Genomic DNA, 25133 nt, shown 5'->3' with positions numbered 1-25133 from the left:
CGTACAGGGCGTGCTCACCTCAAACTCCCCCTTGGTGAACTTGGCATCGGGCACACTCACGAGTTCCTCCTCTGCCACCTCGGGGAAGCCCTGAGGGAGGACAGCTGCTGGGATGGGATTACTCCTTCCCAGGCTGCACTTCTCCCTCAGGCCACGAGCCCCTTGCCAGGGGTCTGCCCGCCCCACTGCCCTCTTCCCAGGATGCGTGGACACGCCAGGCGTCAACTCTACCCCCACACCCTGCTGGCATAGCCAGTGTCCCCAGGCACCCAGTGCCCATGCTGCCTGGGCGGACCGCTGCCCTCACGCGAGGCCTCACATACGCGGATGTGCCAGAAGGCGAGCACAGCCACCACCATGGCCGTCGTGGTCCGGCCCTGGCCGCTGAGGCAGCTGAACACGAAGCCGGTGCCCAAGTCCTTGGTGAGGGCGCCCCGCAGGACCTCAAACAGCCGGTCAAAATCCTGCATGGGGAGACCCAGGTCTGAGTCAGTGGGTGTTTCTGGCTGCACAAACTCCCGGGGTGCCACCCCCCTCAAAAAGGGAGTGCTCACCCTATGCCAGGCTCTGGGTCAGGCTCACAACCTGTATACACACACTCGACTCACTGCAGTACACACAAGACCACATGCATGTCAACAGCACCGTGTACAGCATAATCCCCCCCCAGGATCGGGACGGACATTTGAGCCGACAGACACATGCACAGATCTGGGTTTCTGTTGCCCACCGTCCACCAGGCAGAATACGCACATGTGCACACAGTCCGATGTGCTGCGCCCCAGGCCACGCATGGACCCCCTGTTCTGCTGCCCACCGGAGATGCACCCAACAACCCAGGACCCAACCTCAGCGGATCATTGCAGAGCACGGCCACCAGGGGGCGATAAACTACAGGCAACCAGACCCACAGAGCAAAGGGAGACAGGAAACCCAAGCCCCATCACCTCCTATCAGGCTCCCCTACGCACACTGCAAAGACCCACACGGACCCGGCACCCAAACAAGGTATCACAGGCACACAGAGACCCTCACACAACACACGCTGGACACATACACCACAAAGATGTATCCACCTACCTTAAAGACACATTCTATACAGACATCCACAAAGACACATACGTCACAAACCTACAGAAGCCACATGCACACAGACCCCTTCAGTGACACACAGCATCCCACAACACCCTCCTCCACAAATCCCAGACACACACCACACCACATATTTCCCCAAAGACACACTGTCCACTTGCCCCAGTAAAGGTAAGATATCCATCACAGACACCATTAAGATACACACACCACACACATATACCCACTCTACATGACACCCACTCCAGTCCCCCAACACACATATACCACAAACACCACGGACATGCTCACCCTCATACACACCTACAACATATAATAAACACACATGTACACACACGTGCATGCAAATGCCAAGCTTGAAAGGGACGTGAATAAATCACCTGAGCCAAATCTAAAACCTTGTGGCACAAGCTGCCAGTCCCTCAGCAGAGCCGTGGCCATAGCCAAGACCCAGGCCAGAGGGGAAGCGGCCTTGCCTGCCTGGCCCCTCACCTGCTCGCGAGGGGCACAGAAGTCTGGCACGGGGATGCGGTGGTAGGTGAGGCCGGGGCAGGCCCCGCGGTGCTGGCTGAAGACCTCCTGCATGGTGAGGCACGTCTGGAACCTGTGGGTCCGTGGGCCCTCCGCGCCTGCGGGAGGCCCACTCAGGTGGGCCTTCAGCTGGGTCTCCAGGTTCTAGGGAGGGTGGGACAGAGGGCACACAGGCCACTGAGGCAGCCTCCAGGCCAGACCTGAAAGACCAGAGTCTGCTATGGCCAGGACAGTCCTGGCTTCCGGACCCATGGCTGCCCGGACCCAGGCCTGCCCTGACCCAGGCCTGCCCTGACCCAGGCCTGCCCTTCCTGAGCCTCAGGGATCATAAACCAGACCCGGAGCCAGGCAGGTGGCCATGGCAGGAATCCTGAATCATCCACTCCCTGACACTTGGGGGCCTCAGTTTCTCCATCTGTACAATAGGCGGATGGGACCTTCTAAGGACCCACCCAGGCCAATTCCCCAGAAAGCCTCCAAGCTAGAGGTGTGCAGAAGGCAGAAGGGCCTCACCTCCAATTGCTCAGTGGTCATGGGGGGCCCAGGCCACCGCAGGCTGTGGGTGTGCCCGTCACACTCCAGCACAGCCTCCTCCCTCAGGTTGACCCAAACGACCTGCTGCAGCTTCCTCTTGGCATCAGTCAGGTAGGCCAGGATACTCCCCAAGGCCTGCAGGGACAGGAGGGAGGTCAGCAGAAGGGCTCACCCTCCCCTCCCACCACCCCACAAATGGACCCAGGCCAGCTGGGGTGGTCACCTTGGCACTGGGCTGGGCTGTGCCATAGATGGGCATTCGGGACACCCGCCGGAAGTTGGCCACGTCCATCTCTTTGATGGTGCTGAGTGCGTCTGGGGAGACGAGATCGTCCGCCCTCTGTAGGGAGAGCAGCAAGCCTGGTACTCACAGCAGCCACTGAGAGGATCGGAACCAGCCCCAGGGGGCAACGGAAGGGGGGACAGCACTTCACACTCAGAGCTTCATCGCTGCTCTGGCAAGGAGACCGGCAGTGCCCACTCTCCAGATGAGGACGCTGAGGCTGGTGGCAAAGACTCTAGAACTAGGTCTCCCAACCCCCTGCCCAGACCACTCGGTGTGAGACGGAGAGGGGCCAGAACATGGAGAATGACCCCATCACATTCACAAGAAGATTCCACTCCCACAGGCTGTCAACCCCTTGCCTCTATGAGGGTGATGCTTCCCTGAACCCTGCAGGAATCACAGGCCAGCCCCCACACGTTCCCACTTCCCCAGGCAGACAGCCACACTCACCAGCGAGCCCTTGGCGATGAGGTCCCCAGGGGCCACGGGCCCCGCTGAGCTCAGTGTCACAGGCAGGCGGTACAGCTCAGGGTGGGCACACAGCCAGCGGCTGAAACTGAGGGCGAAGGCCAGCAGGTACTGCAGCCCAAGGCAAAGAGAGACGGGAGTTCAGGGGCACAGGGCCACCCTGAGCTCTCCCTGCCTGCCCCAGGGTGGGGGAGTCCCAGGAAACACCCATGATGGCCCAGGGCATGGATGAGAGGGTGGGGAGCAAGGACCAGGACGTCCAAAGCAAGATCTTTCTGGGCCCCAAAGCCCTGACTAAGGGTACCAAGACAGGGCCCAGGGGTGAGAGGCGGGTCCTCCCTTTTCTCAGGTCTCCCCTTGCATCCCCCACATCTGCCTTCCTCTGGAACCAACATATGTGTCCCCAACTCTCCTCCCTAATTCCACAGGGGTCCTCGTTGACCCCATGCCTGTCACTGGTGGGAGGCTGGAGGGGCCTGGAGAAGGGCAGGGTCCTCTCATCCCGGGCCCCACCTGCTCATGCAGATAGTAGTTAAACAGGATCAGGTAGAAGTATCGCTCCAGGCTCTGCAGGGCCCTCTGCCGGACACCCTGCTGGCTGCTGCTTCCCTGAGAGGAGGGGATAGGAGGAAGGTTGGGGAGGTAAAGATGGGGCTGCTCTGGCCCACAGCCCCACCCAGGAAGGGCAGGAGTTAAGCCTCAGAAATCCCAAGCAAGTGTATAGCATCTCCCCTGATCCAGAAGCCCTCACCTCCCTGCGCTTGGGACCCTCCCTACAAGAAAGCGAAAAGGCCCACATGACAGTGCTCCAAGGGGCCACAATCACTACCCCTACGTAGAGAGGGGAAACTGAGGCTCAGAGAAATGAAGGGTCTTGGTCAGCATCACAGAGCTGGGTCCCCAAGCCAGTGTCCTAACCCCAGCCCAGCACTCTGGGTGGGGGCTGTCAGTGGGCATGACTCCCTAGGGTCCTTCACTCGCCTTCAGCTATCAGGTTCTACTGGGTCAGCACCGGCCTCGGAGGGCAAGGGAGACGGGGACAGGCCCGAAAGAAAGGCCAGGCCCTTGGATGAAGTTTAATTCCATCTTTGGGAATCCAGGATAGAGGTCAACGAACGATTACGTCTATAAAAGGCCAAGCAGTAAGGATTCTAGGTTTGCAGGCTGACGGTCTCTGTTCGGCGCCACCGCTGTAGCTGAAGAGCCAGAGACAGCGCAGAACGAGTGGGCGAGACCAGCCCCAGAAAAAACGCCTTTACCCAAGCAGGTGGTGGGCTGGGTCTGGCACCTACTCCAGACTAAGGGAGAAAAATCCTACATGCATGAAAGCTCATTGTCACAAAGCTGCTTGACACAGCAGTGTTGACAAGGATAAGGAATGAGAAGTGACTCAACTGTGCAACGAGAAGGGGCCTGGGATAAATCATGGCCGGTGACTGCCGGGAACACCTGTCTGTGTCAGGTCCCCTGCTAAGTGCTTTATGGGTCCTATCTGACCTGCTCTTCACAACAGCCCTGTGGGTCATCATCAGTGGCCCCTAACCCACATCCACACGCCTGTGTGTGGCAGAGCCAGGACCGGACCCTGGGCCATCATGCTCTTAACCTGTCGGCCCCATGATGCTGAACATGCAAAGAGCTTAAGCTACACAGCCCAAAAAATTCTCAGTGACAACGAGCAGGTATGAGCAGGGGAAAGACAAAACACGCAGGATGCAAACCGCGTGCTGGGGCAACCTACACAAGAACATGATCAATGTGAAAGAGGAAAGAATCTGGCCCTAAGTGCTCACAGCAGCTCTGCTGGGATTATTAGAGTTTCCTTCTCTAATTTCTCAATTTTCCATAATATAATGCTGCTTTTTAAAGATGTCTTTAAAGTGTTAAAGAAGAAAAAAGCTCTGCAGCTTCAGATTCGTTCCATGCACTGTTTGCAAACACTGCCCAACGCCCTCTCCCCAGAGAGTGGGGACCGGCCTGCTGAGACAGCGCAGAGCCATCATGCTCCCAGTGGCGGCAGGCTGGACCCAGCCCCGGCCGTCCTGAAGGAAGGCCAAGTTTTTCTTTGGGGGAGAGCCATGAGCATACTGGGAAGTATCTGGATCCAGAGGCCCCAGCACCCCGCCGGCAGCCCCTTCCTCCATCCTGTTTATTCTGCAGCGAGGGGACCTGGTCAGGGAAAGTAAACTTCCCTCTTCCTTCCATCCTTCCTGCACATCCCGCCCCCTAACCCCTTCCTCTGCAAACCGCTCTTCTCCTGGGAGAAGCAACCGGGACACAGGACACGTCCGTGTGAAAGAAGCCAGCCAATAGGCCTAACAAATGAGGCTGCGGGTTCACGAAACGCGGCAGCTCTCCCTTCTCCACGCCTCACCTGGGCCGGGCTCTCGGGCCGGACACGGTCCAGCTTCCTCTGTTGTTTTAAGACGACTTCCTTCAGGTCGTGCAGCTCAGCACAGGCAGTGATGGCTCTGTCCACCTGATGCCAGGGACCAGGGCAGAGGCAAGGGGACAGCAGCAGGGAGGGCGCAGGGCCAAAGGAAGAGGGTGGCAGACAGAAGAGAAGGAGGTAAAGAGGATGATAAGCCATGAATGAGAGCAGGGAGTCCCAGGGGAGGAAGGAACCCCACCCGTGAGGGTGTGAATGCTCCCTGCACTGCCCCTGCCCAGCCCCGTTGCTCACCTCCTCCACCATCTTCCTGCCCTGGGGCACCACGTGGAGGAAGCTCTGGATCACCTGGAGCTGCTCCATGGGCAGAAGCTTGGTCTTCGCAGGGACAGCCCTGACAAGGAAGGGACGGTAGCATCCTCAGGGCCACAGGATGGCCCTGCTGTGACCCTCCCATTTGTATGGCCACTGAGAGGCACCAGGCTCCAGGCTTGAAGTCCTCCTTTCAAGTTGGGGGGCGTGGGAGGGGAAGCAAGGGGCATTTTCCCCACTGGGGAAACTGAGGCCCAGAAAAGTCAAGTGACTTTCTCCAGGTAACCCTGCCAAGTCTACGGCAAACCGGGACACGAACCCCAGCTACCCATTTCCAGCTCTGGCTCTGAGCCCCCGACACGTCCCTGGGGCCCTGCCCACACGACTCACTCAGGCCTGGAGGCAGTCCCACTCTGGTGAAACAGGACGAGGGTCCCCAGGACCATGCCCAGGTTGGTCCTGCCCACACCTGTCTGGCAGCTAAAGAGGAGGGCAGGGGGAGGCCCGTGGGCATCTCGGAGCAACAGCAGGCTGGGGGTCTCCTGGGGAAGGACCGTGGATATCATGTCACAGCACGACCCAGACACCCCTCGGCTGAGGAGCTAGTAGGGGTAAGGGGTCGTGACACAGGCCCATCCCCACCCCAGTCTGCAGCAAGTGGCGGACAGACAGGAAGCTCGGCCCCTTTTGCCAAACCCCAAGGCCCCATCTGCTCCACCTGCCCCGGGAGCACAGGCTCTGCCTCCTTCCCAGACCCAGGGGGAGACCAAGGCACTGGCTCTGGAACTGAGACCCACTCAGGGGGACAGGGCCACACCTAACACCCCTGTGAGATGTGGATTAAGTAAGGGGACCCCTGAAGGGTTGGGAGAGAAACACCACCAGGACTCACGAAGTATCAGAAGAATCTAGAGAGGGTGAGAATGTTTAGCTCCAGTAAAGAAATGAGGAACTTGAGGTCTAGAGAGCTTAGCAGGTTTGTCCAAGGTCACACAGCAAGTTAGCAGCCTCGTCACAGCCAAAGCCAGTCCTCCAGACAGCCATCCGAGCATGTACAAATACACACCCACACAGGCACACAGATGCACACAACTCCCACACACAGACGTGTACACACACAACCCCCATACACATGCACACATACCCATCATACTCGACACCACCCACAACTCAGAGGCCACAACTTCCCTGAGCATCTCCATGGAGACAGGGCCTCTACACAGACCCACTCTCCAGGCCCTTCCTTGCTCCCCAACTCTGTTCTCCCAACACCCCTCCACCCCACTTACCCGGATGACACTGACAAAGGCATCAAACTGGGTTTCCAGGGGAGCCCCTTGCTCTGGCAGGGGCAGGCGGTGGTACCTGCCAGGGGAAGGGGGAGTAGCCCATCAGGCAGGCCACATACCCTGGGCATTCCCCACCCCTGCATTACATTCAGCCCCACCTGCAGCTGGTGAGGCTGAAGCCACAGCTGGAGAGCAGACCCAGATTAGTGTGCCCAGCACCCCAGGGCCCTCTGCAGGGCTGGCCCTCGGTACCTGTAGGTGGGCTGCAGGAATAAGGGCCGCTTGTACACCCCCTCGGTCACGTGCACATCATCCTCACCCCGGATGGCCACAGCATGGGGCTCCCCCCGCAGGTCTTCGACGTTGTGGTACACGTGGTATGTGTTCTCACTCAGCTGGGCAAAGTCATGAATCTGCATGGAGGAGTGGGGGCCAGAGGGCCATGACGATCTTCAGGCCACCCAGAGGGAGCTCCATGCCAGGGTGCTCTCTATGACCTACATGTCCTACGGGCAGCTACCCGTGCCCGGGGTCAGGGGGAGGGCTCTGCCCAGCGGGCAGCAGGAGTTGGCTAAAACATCAGACTGAAGGACAGGGCCAGACTTGGTCAGCTGGGACTTAGAGAGGAGGCCTGAAAGGGAGATGGGAGACCACCAGTGGCCACTCCGCACTAGGCTTCTGCCTGTGGAATTCTTGGGGGGAACTGTGACCCCCATACCTCTGTGGTATGTCAACAGCCTCTGAGGCCTTGACAAACCTTGTAGAGGGTGGATGGCAGAACCTCAGAAACCAACAGGAGAGAAGTGACCCACCCCAGGGCTCAGAGCTCAGGGGGCTGAACTCAGTCTCAGGCTCCTAGCCAAGTGCTTTCGCCCCACCAGATCTTTTTCTAAAAAGGATGCTGCGTGTGGGGAGAGAAGCAGTGTGGGAAGGGGGCAGGGGCGAACAGCGCTGGGAATAGGAGGTCCTTCCTCTGGCTGCTCGTGAGCCGGCCCTGTAGCCAGCCATTGGCCCAAGCAGGGCAGGAAGATGGACAAGTATGAGCCAGTGAGAGCAGTGCTGAGCTGTGGTCTGGGGTCTCATCTCAGCTGCCCAAGGCCTACCAGGGAGGGGCCCCCGCCCACACCAGTGGCTCTCACCTCTTTCCGGATGGCCAGCTCCAAGCTCTCCGCCTGGACCCCAGACCCCAAGCCCTGGAGGTTCTCATGGAGGCTCTTCTTGTCTCGAGGTGTGTAGGGCACAAAGTCCTCCTCCGCTCGCAGGAACAGCACGGGCTCCTCCCGCACACAGAAGACGATGCACTCCTGCCGGAAGCCCGAGGACGGAAGTCACCCCAGTCGGGCAGGGACTTCCGATCCACTGCCCCCCACCAGGCCTTTGAGCAGGCTGTTCCCCTCTTCAAGGGCTCTTCACCCCGCTGAGTCCCTGAGACCTGAATCCTACCCAGGAAGCAAAGCTCAGACCAAATGCCACCTCCTCCCGACCCTCCCTCCTCTCAGGGCCAATAGTCCTCCATCTGAACTTCCTAATGTTAATTCCCCTTTGTAGTAACATTATCAACTAACACATCTTTTCTTTAGTGGGTTACAGGTTCCTCACAGGTAGAATCACATCCTGGCCTCTGCAATTCCCAGCACAGAGCCCTGGATCAATCAAGTGCTTGATGACATCAGTTGAAGAAATGAATGCCCTCACCCGCAATGCAATCATTCATTCATTGTGCATCGTACAGATGGAGGGAGATAGTGGGTAGACCCCATCCTAAAGAACCGGTGGTCAACCTGAGAAGATGGGATCTGACCACAACTAATACCCCATCCCACTCAAAAACTCTCCATCTACACCCCAAGTCAAATCAGACACCCCATGTTGAAGAACCTGAAGTCACTGTGGACCCTCAGCCTCTGTTCTGGAGATAAAACCCCACCTCGACAGCAGGCAGGTGAGAAGAGTCATTAAAAGCAGGCACTTAGAGCCCTGGTCGGTGATTCAGTGGTTAGAGCATCAGCCCACATACCAACGGGTTGCGGGTTTGATTCCTGGTCAAGGGCACATACCTGGGTTACAGGTTCGATTCCTGGCCCTGGTCGGGTGAGTTCAGAAGCAACCAACTGATGTGTCTCTCTCATGGCATGTTTCTCTCTCTCTCTCTCTCCCTCCCTCCTTCCACTCTCTCTGAAAAATCAATGGGATCCTTGGGTGAGGATTAACAAAAAATAAAAAAGTAGGCTCTTAGAATTCCAGATATGTCTGGGTTTGGGTCCTGAGACACCACTCATGAGCTGGGTCACTTATCCTCTCTGGATCTCAGTTTCCCCCTCTATAAAATGGGAAGATAACGTCCCTGCCCTTTTGGGTTGACGTGAGGCTATAAGTGTTAGCTGTGATCATCATCCTGTGACTCTTGTTATGACCTGGCCCCTCTTGTCATCCTGTCATCTCCTCACTTCCTCTGAGGATCTCAGAGTCGGGTGTAGAGGGGCTTCTGACCTCGAGGCTGCAATGTCCACACAGGACGATGCAATAAACATTTCCTCAGAATTTCCAACCATGCTGACCACAAAGACCGTCATGGTGCTCAAAGCCTGGGTAGGGCCTGGTCCAGGTCGCCAGCGGCCTCCCCATCATGTGGCCAGGACCCTCCAAAGCCTCTGAAGTTGCCTCTCCCAGGAGCCCCATTCCCCAGATTTGGGGGGCTAGCCCCTGCCTGAAAATGGACCATGCTTACCTTGTGTCCATCCTTCTGGAGTTTCTGGAGGACCTGCCTGAAACCCGAGAGGCTGGGCTGTCCCATTCCAAACACGGTGAGTCCGCCCCGCACTTGCCGGAAGTTGGGGGCCCCACAGCTCCTCAGGGTGCCCAGCAGGTCCATCTTCTCAGCAACATCCCGCACCAGGAAGTAGCGTCCCTGGCAGTGGAAGAGCCAGAAGGGGACACTGAGATGACTCAGGGGCATCTTCTACATGCAGGGCTCTGTCCCAGGCCCCAGGAGGTGGGGATCAGGGAGATAGGGAGGGGACACGGTCCTCAAGTTGTCTGCAGGCTCACAGAAAAAACAGACGAAATACATGACCATCTGTGAACCCAGGAAGGGGGTCACGGAGTAAGAGGAAAGCTCCTCTTGAGTGGGAATCTGAAAAGGTTTCATGCAGGTGTTGGCATCGAAGCCAGCCTTGAAGAAGGAGAGCATGAAGAGGCACTACAAGAGCAGGAAACTAGAGCTGGCTCTAGGGTGGACCCACAATTCCCTGGGAGGCAGAGGAAGGGTCTGGAGAAGAGGCCAGAGTAGAAAGTCACACACAGCAGGGCCACAGGAATCCACTAGAGGAAGGCTGTCCTGGCCCTATCCTAGGGCCCTGTAGTTCTGAGGAAGGGCAGGTCTCTCCCCTCCCCAACTGGAGTGAATGAATGCCATGACTATAGAGAAAAGAGGGAAAGGGTACTGGACATCAAGGGAGAACAGGGGGAACTAGAAGAGCTCATTCCTGAGATCACCACATCTACCTCCTTGCCCCACACCTGCACTGCTGACTGATAGGTAGGACCAGTTCTTCCAGATGCCAGAAATCCTCAGCTACTCTTTCAGCCAATCATTGTCATGATTTTTCATTCTGTTCCTTCATTCGTTGACCCTTTACTGAGGACCTACATTTTTCTGAGGCTGGGGCTACAGCAGTAAACAAGGTAGATGAAAAGCCATCTGTCCTTGTGACTTTACTTTCTAGGGGATATTTCAGGCAAAAAAAAAACAAAAAACAACAAAAAAAAAAAACAACAGCTAAGCCAGAGAAGTTCAGAAACTTCGAAAGAGAAGGGGAGGGATATGCCCACCCTAGGGGAAGCAGTCCTGGGCTTAGGGACCTTTTGTCCTCATCTACAGTCTCCCTGGTGCTCCAACAGAGGGGGTGTGGGCATGCTGGGGCCAGGCAGGGGATGGATGGAGAGAGAAGAGCAGGGGCTCCACAGGGCGGGATGAATGGGCCCTAGAAAAAAAATGGGTCAGAGGAAGTGGGATTGGGACCCTGGAAGGTGGAATGAGGCAATGAAACAGAGAAGGGGACAGTGGGGAGGCAGAAGAGATTAAGGAGAGAAGCTGGAAGAGGGAGGAAAGGGTAGGACCTGACCTCACCTGCACCAGGTAGTGCTCAGGGGTAGCATCCGAGAGCCGTCCCAGTGTGTAATGGGCCTTGAGCAACTCATCATGGATCTGGAACTCCTCCTTGCAGTTGTACCTGCCAGGGTTACAGATGGAGACCAAGTCAGGCAACCTCCGCAGCCAGAGTCCACTCCATCCTCACCTGACCCCACAGCAGGACCACCCCACTCCCACTGAAGTGGTTACCCATTTGTGGCAGAGACAGCCCATTGTACCACAATATCCACTCTCCCTTTTGTGAGCAATTACAACCCTGGAATGGGAACTGGGTCATCCATGTGAAGACTACATTTCCCAGCCTCCCTTGCAGCTAGTATGGTCATGTGATTATGTCCTGTCCAATGGGATGTGAGAAGTGATTTGTGCCACTTCTGGGTCATTCCCTTTAAGGGAAGGTGTGAGCCTTCTACATTTCTCTCCTCCTCCCTGGCTAGCATCCAGAAGTGGTAGCAGGAAGCAGATATTGATGATGGCAGGGCAACAAGAGAGGAGGAGCCTGGCTGATCATGCAACCTGGGGCATCTCCTGGACTTTTGAGTGAGGGAAGCTTCTGTCTTGAGTAGGCCTTCTACTTTGGAGTTACTTTGGTCCTGGATGGTCCCCTCCATCAAATTGTCTCTGGGAACAACCTCCACACTGGTGATCCCACAGCACAGTAAGGTGGTTCAGGACACAGGCTTGGGCCATGAATCCACCTCCATTGCTTTGTAACTCGGTGACTTTGGAGTCACCCACTCTCTGTAGCTACATTTCCAGTGATTCCCACCTCCTGGGGCTGCTGTGAGAAATCAATGCATTAAACAATGTAAGTGCTTAACCCAGTGCCTTGGGCACAGTAAGCGCTTATTAATAAAATTATTATTACTAGTGGTAGTTCTACTTCCACACAGGGCCATTTCAAACAAAACCCAAGACGCAAAAAGCTGGTGATCTGGTGTCTGATCCTCTTTACAAAAGAAATGCCTCTAGGAAAGGCAGGGTGGTGGAATGTGTGGGAGGGAGCACCAGAGGACGACGCAAGAGACGTGGTTCCTGCTACTCGCTCTGCCTCCATCTCACCGCAGGGCCCGTGCTGGGCAAATCTCTCTACCTCCTCGACACTCAGTTTGTGTATCTAAGTCCGTTTTCACATCTGATCTAAAGGGTGTTATTAGATCAGGAGTCAGCAAACCTTTTATGTCAAGGACCAGATAGTAAATATTGTAGACTTTGTGGGCCACACAAAATCTCTGTTACAGCTACTCACCTCTGCAGTTGATGTGTCAAGCATCCACAGATAATATGTAAATGAATGAGAATGGCAGCGCTTCAATAAAACTTTATTGACAACTACAGGTGCTGGGCTAGATTTAGCCCGAAAGATAGAGTTTGCTGACCCCTGTGTTGGATGACCTCTAAGGTCCCTTCCACCTCAAACACTGTCAATCTGAGGAGTACTGGACTCATGGCTGCATCAGAAGGCACACACAGATTTTTATAGCAGGCAGGTGACTGTTCTGAGCCACACCCTGGGTTAAATATTATGTCATCCCCACATATCCTGATAAGGAAACAGAGGCCCAAGGTCACGGAGCAAGACTGGACAAGTCTCCAACACTGCCCTCAGGGCCCAGACCTAGTTTTGTCATCTCCAGTAGTGAGGCTATATATCAAGTCCCTCTTATATAACAACTCCTTTCCTCCCCTCATCATGGACACAGTAATTTATTATGATTACAATTTTTCTGTCAGGCCCCAAAGCCAGCAGGCCAAATGTATCATTCCCACCCTCAGGTTTCCTTACACGGAAGGCCCATCTGCTAGGCCCCTGACAAACTACTCTGTGTGGAATATATTTCATTCCTAGATCATCCTGTCCTACTTCCTGCGTCCTGGAGGGGCCCAGAGGCCGGGGAGCACCGTGGGCAGAGTCAATGCAAGACAAGGCTTTCTGACTCCCCAGGAAAGAGATCCGATGCCCCTTCGGTCTACCTGGTCTCGGGGGTCCCAGCACCCGCTCCTTCATTGTGCCCATGGGGCAGGTAGGGTTTCAGGGCCCCTTCCTGATTCTCTTCCCCTGGATACCCAAGTCTCTCTCAAAATATGGCAACAGAACAAGCCCTCAGCCTCTTCCAGGAATGTCCCTGAAGGACCTAATGAGGACAGTGGACCAACAGCTTCCAGCTTTTCCAGCCCAAGGCCCTTTAATGGCCTGGTGTTAACCTCAGTTTCCAACCATAATTACTGGTTGTGGCGGGGAGAAAAATCTAAGTTTTATGCATCTAAGGATATAAACTTCTTTTGAAAATGTTCAGCCAAAAATTATTTTCAAGAGTGTCCCCCAGCCAGTCCTCCCTCTCCACATTCCCTAGCCCTGTGGGTACTATAAGTCACATAAGCTAGAGACCCACGACAGAGACTCTGCCTCCTGCTTACTGTGTGACTTCAGATAAACTGCCTAACTGCTCTGGGCCTCAGTGTCTTCATCTAGATATTAAGTACGATATGCCACCACCCCTCCAGCAGCTTCCAGAGCCATGTCTTCCAGGGACATGATGACATTCCCCTGCCACTCACGTGATCACGACGGGGGCCACCTTGTTGGGGATGATGGACTTGGCCTTACTGTTGTGCAAGCCTGTGGTCTGGAAGGAGTGGGTGCTAAGCGAGTGCCGCCCGTCCATCGCACTGCTGCCCTGGAGGCCCTCGAAGTGGGCACTGGCTGAGACCGTCTGCTGGGCTGTGCTGGCCGTTGTACCCATAGTCAGCCGGCAATCTCAGACCCAAGACCTGTGGGGGGAGAGGGTATGTGGTCAAGGAGGAGTGGGGAAAGCCAGGGCAGGAAGAGACCTAGCCCACCCTCACCTCCACCATAAGTACAGATCATACTCTGAGACCCAGAGAGGGCCAGCTCACCCTGTAGCTGGAGATGGAGGGCAGGTGTGCTGCCTACCACATGCCACTGAGTGTCCACCATGTGCCCAGCCCACTGCTGGGGCAGGTTGTGGACATAGAGAGATATAAAGATGAAGCCCCTAACCCATTAGACTGTACACTCCTCTGGCGAAAATAGGAGAGGAAGGGGTTCATCTTCCACACCAGGTGGGGACTGAGGGCTCTAGGTGGCTGGACCAGGCCACATGGAGGCCAGGCCTTCCAGAGTAGGGGAAGTAGGAGACCCGAGGGAGAAGCAGGGGCACATGCTGAGGGACGTCAGGCTTGGATGTAAAGGATCTGGATGGGAGCAAGGTTCAGAAAGGCATTCTAGTCATGAATGTCACAAAACAAGACCAGGGAAGTCCAGACGAGGTGAGCTCTCAGTAGATCAAGGGTCCAATGAAGGTACCACACCCCTCAACTCGACGTCAACATCATCCACATCAACATCATCAACCCCATCATCAACATCATCAAACCCAACCTCAATATCACCAACATCACCAACCTCAACCTCAGTATCACCAACCTCAACACCATCAACCCCAACCTCAACATCAACAGACAGAGCTTCTGACCCACATGAGGCATCTGCGTGGAGAGCTCTCTCCCAGGGAAGCCCTAGGATGCATGCAACACAAGATGGATGCATGCTACAAGGGTGGTGTTGCTTATATAACAAAACACTGGAAACAACCTCCAGCCAACAACAGGGGATTTGTTGAATAAATTATGGGACATCTCTAAGGTTGAATGTTTAATGGCTATTTCATATTGCCTGATATGGAAAGACATCTCCCAAACAGGAATGGAAGGAGCAGGTTGCAAGTTCAAGCTGCGATCCTAATTTAAACCATGGAAGTGTATCAGGAGGAAAGTCTGGAAGGACACACACCAAGATGCTGGTGTGAGTTATCACCAAGTGATGAGATTATAGGTGATTTTTTACTTCCTTTTTTTTGCTTTTCATTTTTTACTTCCTTTTTTTTTTTTTTTTTTTTTTTTTTTTTGCTTTTCTGCATTTTCCTGACTGTTCTCCTCTAAACTGGGTAATAAAGTTAAAGCTTATTTAACAAATAAGAGAATGGCTGGGAATCGGCTGGGAGACCTGTTAAGAGCTGCAAGAAGGTGTGGGGAGGATTTATTCCAGGGTCCAGACATGGGAGGCAGAACTTTATGAGAGCCCAGCAGCTGCTGGCCCCTCGTAGCATTAATGGCCCAGGATCAGGAGAAGAAGGGACCTACCTGCCCTGCCCACCCCAACCCCACCTGCACCCTAACATGGGTCCACCCTGCAGAAGCACAGGGACAAGACAGTTCTTAGAACATGACACCTCTCTGCCTTCAGCTGGGCATGAGCTGCTCCAAGTCAGTGGGGACAATCTGCTCCAGCCACCCACACTCCCCAGCCCGCCCCAGCCACAGCCCCAGCCCTCAACACCAGCACAGCACCCCAGGAAGCAGATGGAGCACCTCAGCAGCTCAGTCTGAAGGCTGCACTCACTGTGCCCTCTCTCCCAGACCCTGTGTCAAAGTTCCTGGTCCCGAGGCGGTGCTCCCCAAGCCTCCCCCAGGGCTGTACTCATGCTCCCCTCCCCAGAGCCACCTAGACAGAATGACCAGCCTCATGCTGTCCCTCCCAGAACCTTCCCAAACCACCACCTGGTTCTCTCCCTCTGCAGCTTGGAAAGGGGTCCCTGCCCAGCCTGTCACACCTGAAAACTCCCAGCAGCTGTCTGACAGCTTTGTTAACACACACACCTGGTGTTTATACGAGCCCATCATAACTCTCCACACCCAGTCCAATTTCAATCTCTCTCTCTCCCTCCCTCCCTCTTCCTCTCTCCCTCTCTCTCTCCCTCCCTCATCAAACATGGAAGGAATGAGTCTCTGTTTCTAAACAGAAACACAGGCAGCTCAGAGAGAGTGAAGAGCTCCACAGGGGACCCCCAGGAGGCCGACAGCAGAGCCTGAAACCTCTCCATTTCTCCCCACTTTGCCTGCAGTTCACCAAACTTTCCCAGACCCCTCTCAGCAGTCTGGGCCAAGGAGGCACGGATGGGAACAGCCTCCTCCAAGAACACGGGTGGCTGTCCCCAAGGAGGGCATGACAAACAGCAGCAACAGCTGGCTACGGCTGCCAGGCCAAGGCAGGCCCTGCTCCCATCCCTCCTCCCCCTCTCCTCCTGCCAACTCCAGCGCCAGCCACCCTCCTCTCTCACCAGCTCCACAGGCAATGACAGGCCCCAGCCAGCGTCTATGAAGGCAGCCAGGAGACGATACAGATGTGCACAGCTGCAGTCAGCAGGGGTGGGGGAAGAACACTATCCTTTGAAAGCTGACCTGCCTCCAAAATGTCCAGAAGAGGGTGAAACCCTGGGATCTCCAGCCTTCTCGCTCTGCAACTCTCCCTTGAAACCTCACTCGACCCTGCCCCGAGTTAGCCTGGCCAGCACAGGGGCCTCCACCCGCTGGCCAAAGGCTGTAGGGCCTTGGGCAACTTCCTTCCAAGCTCTGGGCCTTCGTGACCCCAGCCATAAAGAGACAATGAGGGGTGGGATGGTCTGAAAGTCCTTGCCAGTTTCAAATGGGTCTGGCTCCTAAGATGGATAGTCCTAGTGGTCCCAGCACTACTGTCCACTCCCAGGGCAGTGGTCAGCAAGGGGGGTGTTGGGGTCCCTCATGCTCAAACCTCCCTGGGGGGAGAATGGGGAAGGTGGATTTGGATGAGACCAGACTAATGAGTTGCATGAGTCTGGATAGTTTGCAAACAAGTATGCCTTTATTCTCCCAACTTCTAACTAAAAGCAAACATTTCCTTCAAGCACAGGAAAGCGGCCCATCGCACCTCAGATCCGGGACGTGATCACCATAGAGCTCACAGGCAGTTCACATCCCACCTCTGTGTGCAGGTGTCCGGAACATGGCTTGCACTCATTCCTTTCAAACCTCAGTAATTATCAGACCCGGGTCCCCTGCCCACAGACCAAGTTGGGGTAATTGCACCTAATAATCTTGGGCCCCCCACAGTGGGATCCCAGGTTCCCACAGCTGACATTAACCCAAAAAGCGTGGAGAATTCTGATGACCCTGGAGAGAAGCCTACTCACCTTACGAAGCCAGCCATAAAGAAGCTGCTGTTCCATTTGCAAAGAGGGGTTCTCAGCACTTGGGGACCATCAAAACAATCACAATCGCCTGGGGTCCTTCATGCTGGGCATGTGCCCGTCAAAGCCATGCCCCAGCTTAAAGTCCACCTTGAAGCTGAGCAATCAGAGCCTTGTCACTGATGTGTCTTCAAAAAACAAAACTAAAACCTTAATTCACCTAATGAATTATCTTATTAATGCAGTAATAACCAAGGACGTCTTACTAGCTCACCAATTTGTTTTGTAATATTTTGGTAGCTCTCTCTCAATAAAATGTACTTCCTCCTTTATATTCCCATGTATTTTATTTTGTGCATTTCAAAATATGCTGAGAAGCCCAGCTGGCATGGCTCAGTGGTTGAGCATCAACCAATGAACCAAGAAGTCTTGGTTCAATTCCCGGCCAGAGCACATGTCAGGGCTGTGGGCTTGATCCCCAGTGTGGGGCGTGCAGGAGGCAGCCGATCAATGATTCTCTCTCATCATTGATGTTTCTATATCTCTCTCCCTCTCCCTTCCTCTCTGAAATCAATGAAAATGTATTTAAAAATAATAAAATCAATAAATGCAAATATTCTGAGAAGAGGTCCATGAACTTCTACCAGATTGTTAGGCTCTTGGCAAAAACAAAAACAAAAACAGGAGCTCCTACTTTAAGGAAAGAATATTACCCACCAAACAGGCCCTCCTCCACCTTTTCCTTGGCTTCTACTTATTAACATTTCAAAGCGCCTACTAAGCACCAGGAACCACACAGGGAGCTTTCCATCCTAAGGTCCCCCAACAGCCCTCTGAGGTTGAGGCCTTATTGTGTCCATTTGCAGATGATAACCACTCCTCATCAGTTTGCCTTCTTGCCTCTTCACGCTGATCCTGGCAGCAAGAGCACCCCCACACTCTCCCTTCCCCCTGGGATCGGTACAGCCCCCACTCAGGGTCCGTAGGGACCCTCACCACTCCACCCTCTGCCGGAACACCCCAGACCTAGCAAAGCAGAGAGACCCAAGGTTCCCGTGGAGGGATCAGGAACTCCAGACTCCATTTCACCCTTGTTGACCAGCAAAGAAGCCACAGACTCCTCAGGGCTGTAGCTACAATGGCATTTAAGCAAGTCCCACCCACATCCACACTATCCTCCTGCCTCTGGGAAAACGCAGAGCAGTCAGTCCCGCAAGAAAGAAACCGCCAGAGGGAATCCATGGCAGGCAGGTGACTTGTTTCCTCAAGAAGAATCACTCTCATTTAATCCTGACCAAAAAAGGAGGTGCCAACTCTTACAACTCAATAGCAAGTTAAGAGAGAAAAGTAATTTTAAAATGGGCAAAAGATGTGAAGGTAACATCTGAATGCCAAATAAGCATATTTAAAGATGTTCAGCCCTAGCCGGTGTGGCTCGGTGAATAGAGCTTTGGCCTACGGACTGAAGGGTCCCAGGTTCGATTCCCATCAAGGGCACATGCCTGGGTTGCAGGCTCCATCCCCAGTAGGGGATGTGCAGGAGGCAGCCGTTCAATGATTTTCTCTCATCATTCATATCTATCTCTCCCTTTCCCTTCCCCTCTGAAATCAATAAAAATATATTTTAAAAAATAAATAAAATGACACCTATGGCTCACATTACAGTTCTACTATACAGTATTGCTGAGTCTCAAGTCCTCCACGGTCCCCGAGGACACCCTTCGGTCAGCTTGTGGTCCTCAGCATTAAGCCCCCCACCTGCTGCGGGTAAGAACTTAACTATCGGGAGGATCCAAGATGGCGGCGTAGGTAAACACCTAAACTGCTGCCTCGCACAACAATTTCAAAACTACAACTAAAAGACAAAACGTCTATCACCCAGAACCACGGGAAAGCTGGCTGAGTGGAAGTTCTACAACTAGAAGGAAAGAGCAAACAGCATTGAGGGGTGCACAAGCACTGAAAAGCTGAGGTACGGAGACGCGCGAATTGGGCTGGCGACGGTCGGAGACACAGAGCCAGCTTACTGGCAGCCATCGCTGTTTGCCACACCCTAGCCTGGTCACGCCCTGAGACCCCGCCCTTCACAATCTACGAACCCACCCAAGCTCCAAGCAGCGGCTTTAGCATATGAATGGCCTGCCCTATCGCAGCTTAACCTAGCAAACTTGCAGCCCGGGTCAGACAGCTCCAAAACCTCCAAACCCCAAGCAAAGAGGAGAAAACTGTAGTTCTCGCTGTAGCTCCTGCTGGGTGGCCTCAGACAGTAGCTAACCTGCACCCCATTGGAGATCCAGAAGCCAGTGTACCTAGTGGTCAGTGTGAGACACCAGATTTCAACTCCTCACATCCATAAGTGACACATTCAAGAGGCAGACTCAGTGAGCACCAAAGCCCCACTGAAACAAGTCCTGCACCATAAGCATGTCTCCAGCGCAGCAGCTCTTCCATTATAGACACAGCGGGTCCTCACAGACAATTGGCCTGGAGGTCAATTCCTCCCAGTGTACCAACAGCAATCAAGGCTTAACTACACCAAGACTTTACACTCAGCCCACAAAGGGGTGTACCAAAGGCGTCCACCTCAGGTGATTGAGGAGGCTGAGCTACTGGCCCCTATAGGTCACCTACCACACAAAGCCACTCCATCAACACAAGGAAGCAGCAAAATGCGGAGACAAAGAAACATGTCACGAATGACAGAAATGGAGGAAAGCAAACTAATGGACGACATAGAGTTCAGAACCACATTTATAAGGTTACTCAAGAATCTTCTAAAAACCGCTGAGGAACTTAGTGAGACCTTTAAGGATCTTAATGAGAATGCCAAAAAAATGGAAAAGGACCAGTCAGAAATTAAGCATACACTGTCTGAAATAAAGAATATACAGAAACTCAACTGTAGATCAAAGGACCCCAAGAATCAAACCAAAGATTTGAAACATGAGGAAACAAAAAACACCCAACCAGAAAAACAAAAAGAAAAAAGAATCCAAAAATATGAAGATAGTGTAATGAGCCTCTGGGACAACTTTAAGCGTACCAACATCCAAATTTTTGGGGTGCCAGAAGAAGAGAGAGAGCAAGATACTGAAAACCTATTTGAAGAAATAATGATAGAAAACTTCCCCCACCTGGTGAAAGAAATAGACTTACAAGTTCAGGAAGCACACAGAACCCCATACAAGAGGAATCCAAAGAGGACCACACCAAGACACATCATAATTAAAATGCCAAGGGCAAAAGACAAAGAGAGAATCTTGAAAGCAGCAAGAGAAAAACGGTTAGTTACCTACAAGGGAGCACCCATACGACTGTCAGCTGATTTCTCGGCAGAAACTATGCAGGCCAGATGGGAGTGGCAAGAAATATTCAAAGTGATGAACAGCAAGAACCTACAACCAAGATTACTCTACCCAGCAAAGCTATCATTCAGAGTTGAAGGTCAGATAAAGAGCTTCACAGACAAGAAAAAGCTAAAGGAGTTCATCACCACCAAACCAGGATTACATGAAATGCTGAAGGGTGTTCTTTAAGAAGAGAAAGAAGAAGAAAAAGGTAAAGATAAAAATTATGAACAACAAAATGACATCAAATACATACCTACCAACAAGTGAATCTAAAAATCAAGTGAATAAAAAAAATCTGAAGAACAGAATGGACTGGTGAATATAATAGAATCAGGGACATAGAAAGGGAGTGGACTGACAATTCTCTGAGGGGTGCGGGAAGAGACTGGACAAAAAGCTTACACCTATGGATGAAGACAGTGGTGGGGGCTAAGGGCATGGGGTGGGGAATCAGGTGGAAAGGAGCTATGGGGGAAAAAAAGAGGAACACCTGTAATAATCTGAACAATAAAGATTTATTTAAAAAAAAAAAAAAAAGAACTATCTTGCCCGGGGGGCGTGGCTCAGTGGTTGAGTGTCAACCTTTGAACCAGAAAGTCACAGTTCTATTCCCAGTCAGGGCACATGCCCGGGTTGCAGGCTCAATTTCCAGTAGGGGGCGTGTAGGAAGCAGGAGGCCGTCAGTGATTCTCTCTCATCATTGATGTTCCTATCTCTCCCTCTCCTTTCCTCTCTAAAATGAATAGAAATACATTTAGGAGCCAAGATGGCGGCGCCCATGGATCTGGAGTTGAAGAAGGCCTTCACAGAGCTTCAAGCTAAAGTTATTGACACTCAACAGAAGGTGAAGCTTGCAGACATACAGATTGAACAGCTAAACAGAACGAAAAAGCATGCCCATCTTACAGATACAGAGATTATGACTTTGGTAGACGAGACTAACATGTATGAAGGTGTAGGAAGAATGTTTATTCTTCAGTCCAAGCAGGTAATTCACAATCAGCTGTTAGAGAAACAGAAAATAGCAGAGGAAAAAATTAAAGAATTGGAACAGAAAAAACCCTACCTGGAGCGCAGCGTGAAGGAAGCTGAGGACAACATCCGGGAGATGCTGATGGCACGAAGGGCACAGGAGGAAGCCTCTAGGGAAGCTTTTCCTCCTAACCCCTCCCATTCCTGGCAAGGACAAGGGGCTCGCATAGGGAAATAGCCTCTGCTGTACCCTGATGGACGTTTTATCTGGATGGCCTGGTAACCCTATGTTTTCTACATCACCCTGAACCTCTTTCAAACCCCAAGCCCATATTTTTTATCCTGGCTCTGCCTGCCATCTCTGCCTAAGATACTTACTCTTCTCCCCTGGGGGTGAGTTCTGAACTCCCAGGAGAGGGGAGAGGGGAGCCAGGACAGGTAGGGGAGCTGTGCCCATGCCCGCCCCCTACTAGTCATGCTGGTCAGACCAATAAAAGGCATCTGTGCCACTCTGCTAACTTTGCTTTTCTTGAGCTGATGGATGAGAACAGAGAGGCAGAGGCTATCTCTACCTGAGCTCCTCCCTGTCCCTCTCTGGGGCTGGGGCCCTGCTCCTTCTGCATCGAAGTCGTCCCCACTTATTTTTTCCTCTCTGATCCTTCAAGTAAACCCCTCAAGCTCACAGCCTCCATGGAATGTGCAAGTAGGAAAGAAAGGAGACCAGGGCACAGCTGAATTTAAGTTGAGGACAGCAGTCTTCGGTGGCAGTATGCCTAAAGATTCCTTTCCTGCTTTTTCCCAAACATCCCAAAAGAAAATTTACTAATAAGCCAGCAGCACCTCCAAGACTGTCTCCCTTTGGTCATAAGGTGGACACTACATCCTGAGGCCTCTAGAGGCTTGGGGGTGGTGGTGTGTTGGAGCTGGCTTATACTGGCTCAGGAGAGCCAGTTATTCAATTTTTAGGAATTTTATTGCAAGCCAGTTGTTAAACACAGCCATTATTAAAAATTAAATTATGTAACTTTACAATTAAATTATTAAAGAACAAGGGTAATTAATATTCAAAACATCAAAAAAAGAGAAATAGCCGAAACCGGTTTGGCTCAGTGGCTAGAGCGTCGGCCTGCAGACTGAAGGGTCCCGGGTTCGATTCCGGTCAAGGGCATGTACCTTGGTTGCGGGCACATCCCCAGTGGGAGGTGTGCAGGAGGCAGCTGATCGATGTTTCTCTCTCATGGATGTTTCTAGCTCTCTATCCCTCTCCCTTCCTCTCTATAAAAAACCAATAAAATATATTTTTTAAAAAAAGCAATATATTTAAACACAAAATACTGAACTATCTGTTCAAGGCATGAGGAAACCGTGAGGGCAAGGCTAGCATCCCCATCTAACAGGCAGAAAAGTGGGCACTCACAGAAGCCAGGAGTGTGAGTGGCTCCCCAACGCCCTTGCACCTGACTGGAAGCACTGTCACTTCGACTCTTTGGGGCAAGGACCTGGGCTGGGCACTGGCTGGTTCCCATTTCCACCATATGTCAGTGGGGTGACTTTGGGCACATGGCTTAACCTCTCTGAGCCTCAGTGTCCCCAACTATTAACTGGGGACCATGAGTGTACCTCCCTAACAGGACTGTATGAGAATGAAATAAGGGAATGTGTGTGTAAAGCAACACCCACCCAGCCCGACACACAGCGAGGGCCAGACTCATCACTGCCCTTCAGATCAGTCCTGGCTGAAGCCTTCCTTCACTTCTCTCCTGCCCCTGCCCACAGCCCCTTCCTGCAACGGTGGGCTGGTACCAGATCTGAACCTCCATGGCCAGGCCAGGGCCTCGCCCAGGCACCGCCTACAAAAGGAATGGTCTCCGGAGGGATCAGTGGGCTGTCCCTTGGCTGCCATCCCAGGCAAATGGCAGGGCAGAGTGGGGCTGAGCCACAGCAGCTGCCCTGCTCTGTTAACACACAATTAGGACTCTCCCTGCTTTGCTCTGTCCAGTGAGCACTTTGGGAGGTTTCCATCTGCTCCTGGCCTTCATCAAGAGTCAGGAATGGGCAAGTCCTCTGTCCACAACCCAACATAGAAGAATGAGTCTGCACCCCTATCGGTCCAACGCTCTGCCCACCAGCCACTGGCCCCTGACTGGACAGACTGCACCAGCCTCCAGGGTCTCTCTCCTTCCTTCCTGTGCCCCCACAACCCGCCTCCATGTTGCAGCCAGAAGGATCTTTTAAAACCCTAAACACACCATTGGCCCTGCTTTGCTGGTTCCTCTTCTGTAAAGTGGGGGGTCATAGCCCTGCCTCACCCTCCTTGAGGGCTGCTGTCAGTAGCAAAGACAGAAAAACCACAAAGACACCAAAAAATCTACCCACTGTACAAATGGAATGATTGCCATGGGAACACGGGCAACAGGCGGCAGAGGGTACTCGGGCAGAGGGCATGCCATCTCCCTCTCACACTGGCACACAGGCCCCCACGCTCTGCCCCATGCCCTCCCCTTGCCATGATGCTCCAGCCACTGTTGTCCTCCTCCTCCTTCCAAAACCTAGGCCACTCCTCACGAAGGTTTCACACCACCACCCTCTTGTTCACATGGCTGCCCCTGCCTGTCACCTTTGCTCAAATGTCTCTCTTCAGAGCGGCCTCTTTGAGACACTGGCAATGTGGTCTGCCCACCCCACCCCCACAGTCCTCCATAAATAAGTGGTGTTGGGAAAATTGGGCAGGTACATGCACAAAAATGAAACTAGACCACCAACTTACACCATACACATGAATAAACTCAAAATGGATAAAAGACTTAAATGTAAGTCCCGAAACCATCAAAATCTTAGAAGAAAACATAGGCAGTACAATGTCAGACATCTCACATAGCAGTATTCTCACCAGTACCTCTCCTAGGGCCAGGGAAACAAAAGAAAAAATAAACAAATGGGACTACATCAAAATAAAAAGCTTCCGCACAGCAAAAGAAATCACCAACAAAATGAAAAGGGAACCTACTGTATGGGAGAACATATTCATCAATGATTCATCCAATAAAGGGTTAATTTCCAAAACATACGAAGAACTCATACACCTCAACACCAGGAAGACAAACAATCCAATTAAAAAATGGGCTAAGTACCTAAATAGACACTTCTCCAAAGTGGGCATATGAAAAGATGCTCAACGTCACTAATCATCAGAGAGATGCAAATTAAAACGACCATGAGGCATCACCTTATACCTGCCAGAATGGCTACCATCAACAAATGAACAAATGACAAGTGCTGGCGAGGATGTGGAGAAAAGGGAACCCTCGTGCACTGCTGGTGAGAATGCAGACTGGTGCAGCCACTGTGGAAAACAGTATGGAGTTTCCTCAAAAAAACTAAAAATGGAACTCCTATTTGACCCAGTGATCCCACTTCTGGGAATATATCCTAAAAACCCCAAAACACCAATCAAAAAGAATATATGCACCCCTATGTTCATAGCAGCATTATTTATAATAGCTAAGATCTGGAAACAACCCAAGTGCCCACCAGTAGAAGAGTGGATTAAAAAGCTGTGGTATTTACACTAATAAAAGAGAAACATGCAAATTGACCGTACCTCTGCTACACCCACAAGCCATGCCCACCAGCCAATCAGGAGTGAGTATGCAAATTAACCCAACCAAGATGGCGGCGGCCACGGAGCTGGAGCAAGCAGTAGGCTTGGGTTGCCCCCGGCAATGGAGGAA

At 52.8% G+C, this 25133-nt stretch overlaps 2 protein-coding genes across 6 annotated transcripts in view; one reads left to right on the top strand and one right to left on the bottom strand.

Annotated features, from left to right (window-relative positions):
- The window catches only part of PALD1 (phosphatase domain containing paladin 1), a 72534-nt gene that overhangs the window by 15256 nt on the left and 32145 nt on the right, over positions 1-25133 (bottom strand). For 3 of the 5 annotated variants that reach the window (XM_080688464.1, XM_080688465.1, XM_080688466.1), the window contains exons 2-17: positions 13614-13826; positions 11031-11133; positions 9630-9809; positions 8041-8205; positions 7154-7314; positions 6902-6977; positions 6003-6154; positions 5595-5694; positions 5286-5390; positions 3425-3520; positions 2894-3022; positions 2381-2497; positions 2137-2292; positions 1585-1767; positions 324-464; positions 19-90 (exon numbers count right to left, since the gene is read on the bottom strand). In XM_080688464.1, coding sequence (XP_080544590.1) covers positions 19-90; positions 324-464; positions 1585-1767; positions 2137-2292; positions 2381-2497; positions 2894-3022; positions 3425-3520; positions 5286-5390; positions 5595-5694; positions 6003-6154; positions 6902-6977; positions 7154-7314; positions 8041-8205; positions 9630-9809; positions 11031-11133; positions 13614-13798 — 2121 coding nt within the window. In that variant the 5' untranslated portion in view covers positions 13799-13826. Of the gene's footprint in view, positions 1-18; positions 91-323; positions 465-1584; positions 1768-2136; positions 2293-2380; positions 2498-2893; positions 3023-3424; positions 3521-5285; positions 5391-5594; positions 5695-6002; positions 6155-6901; positions 6978-7153; positions 7315-8040; positions 8206-9629; positions 9810-11030; positions 11134-13613; positions 13827-17083; positions 17138-25133 lie in introns of those variants that run through there. The other 2 variants (XM_080688467.1, XM_080688468.1) reach the window with 2 other exon arrangements.
- On the top strand, positions 21197-21757 carry LOC308258166 (prefoldin subunit 1-like; the record flags this gene model as incomplete). The annotated part of the gene is made up of 1 exon (XM_080688439.1): positions 21197-21757. The coding sequence occupies one exon, from the start codon at positions 21197-21199 to the stop codon at positions 21638-21640; it is 444 nt and encodes a 147-aa protein (XP_080544565.1). The 3' UTR covers positions 21641-21757.

Source organism: Plecotus auritus (genome assembly GCF_963455305.1).
Source record: "Plecotus auritus genome assembly, chromosome: 9".
NCBI lineage: Eukaryota > Metazoa > Chordata > Mammalia > Chiroptera > Vespertilionidae > Plecotus > Plecotus auritus.
Note: the sequence above shows the minus strand (reverse complement) of the source record. Positions and strands in the feature narration are given on the sequence as shown.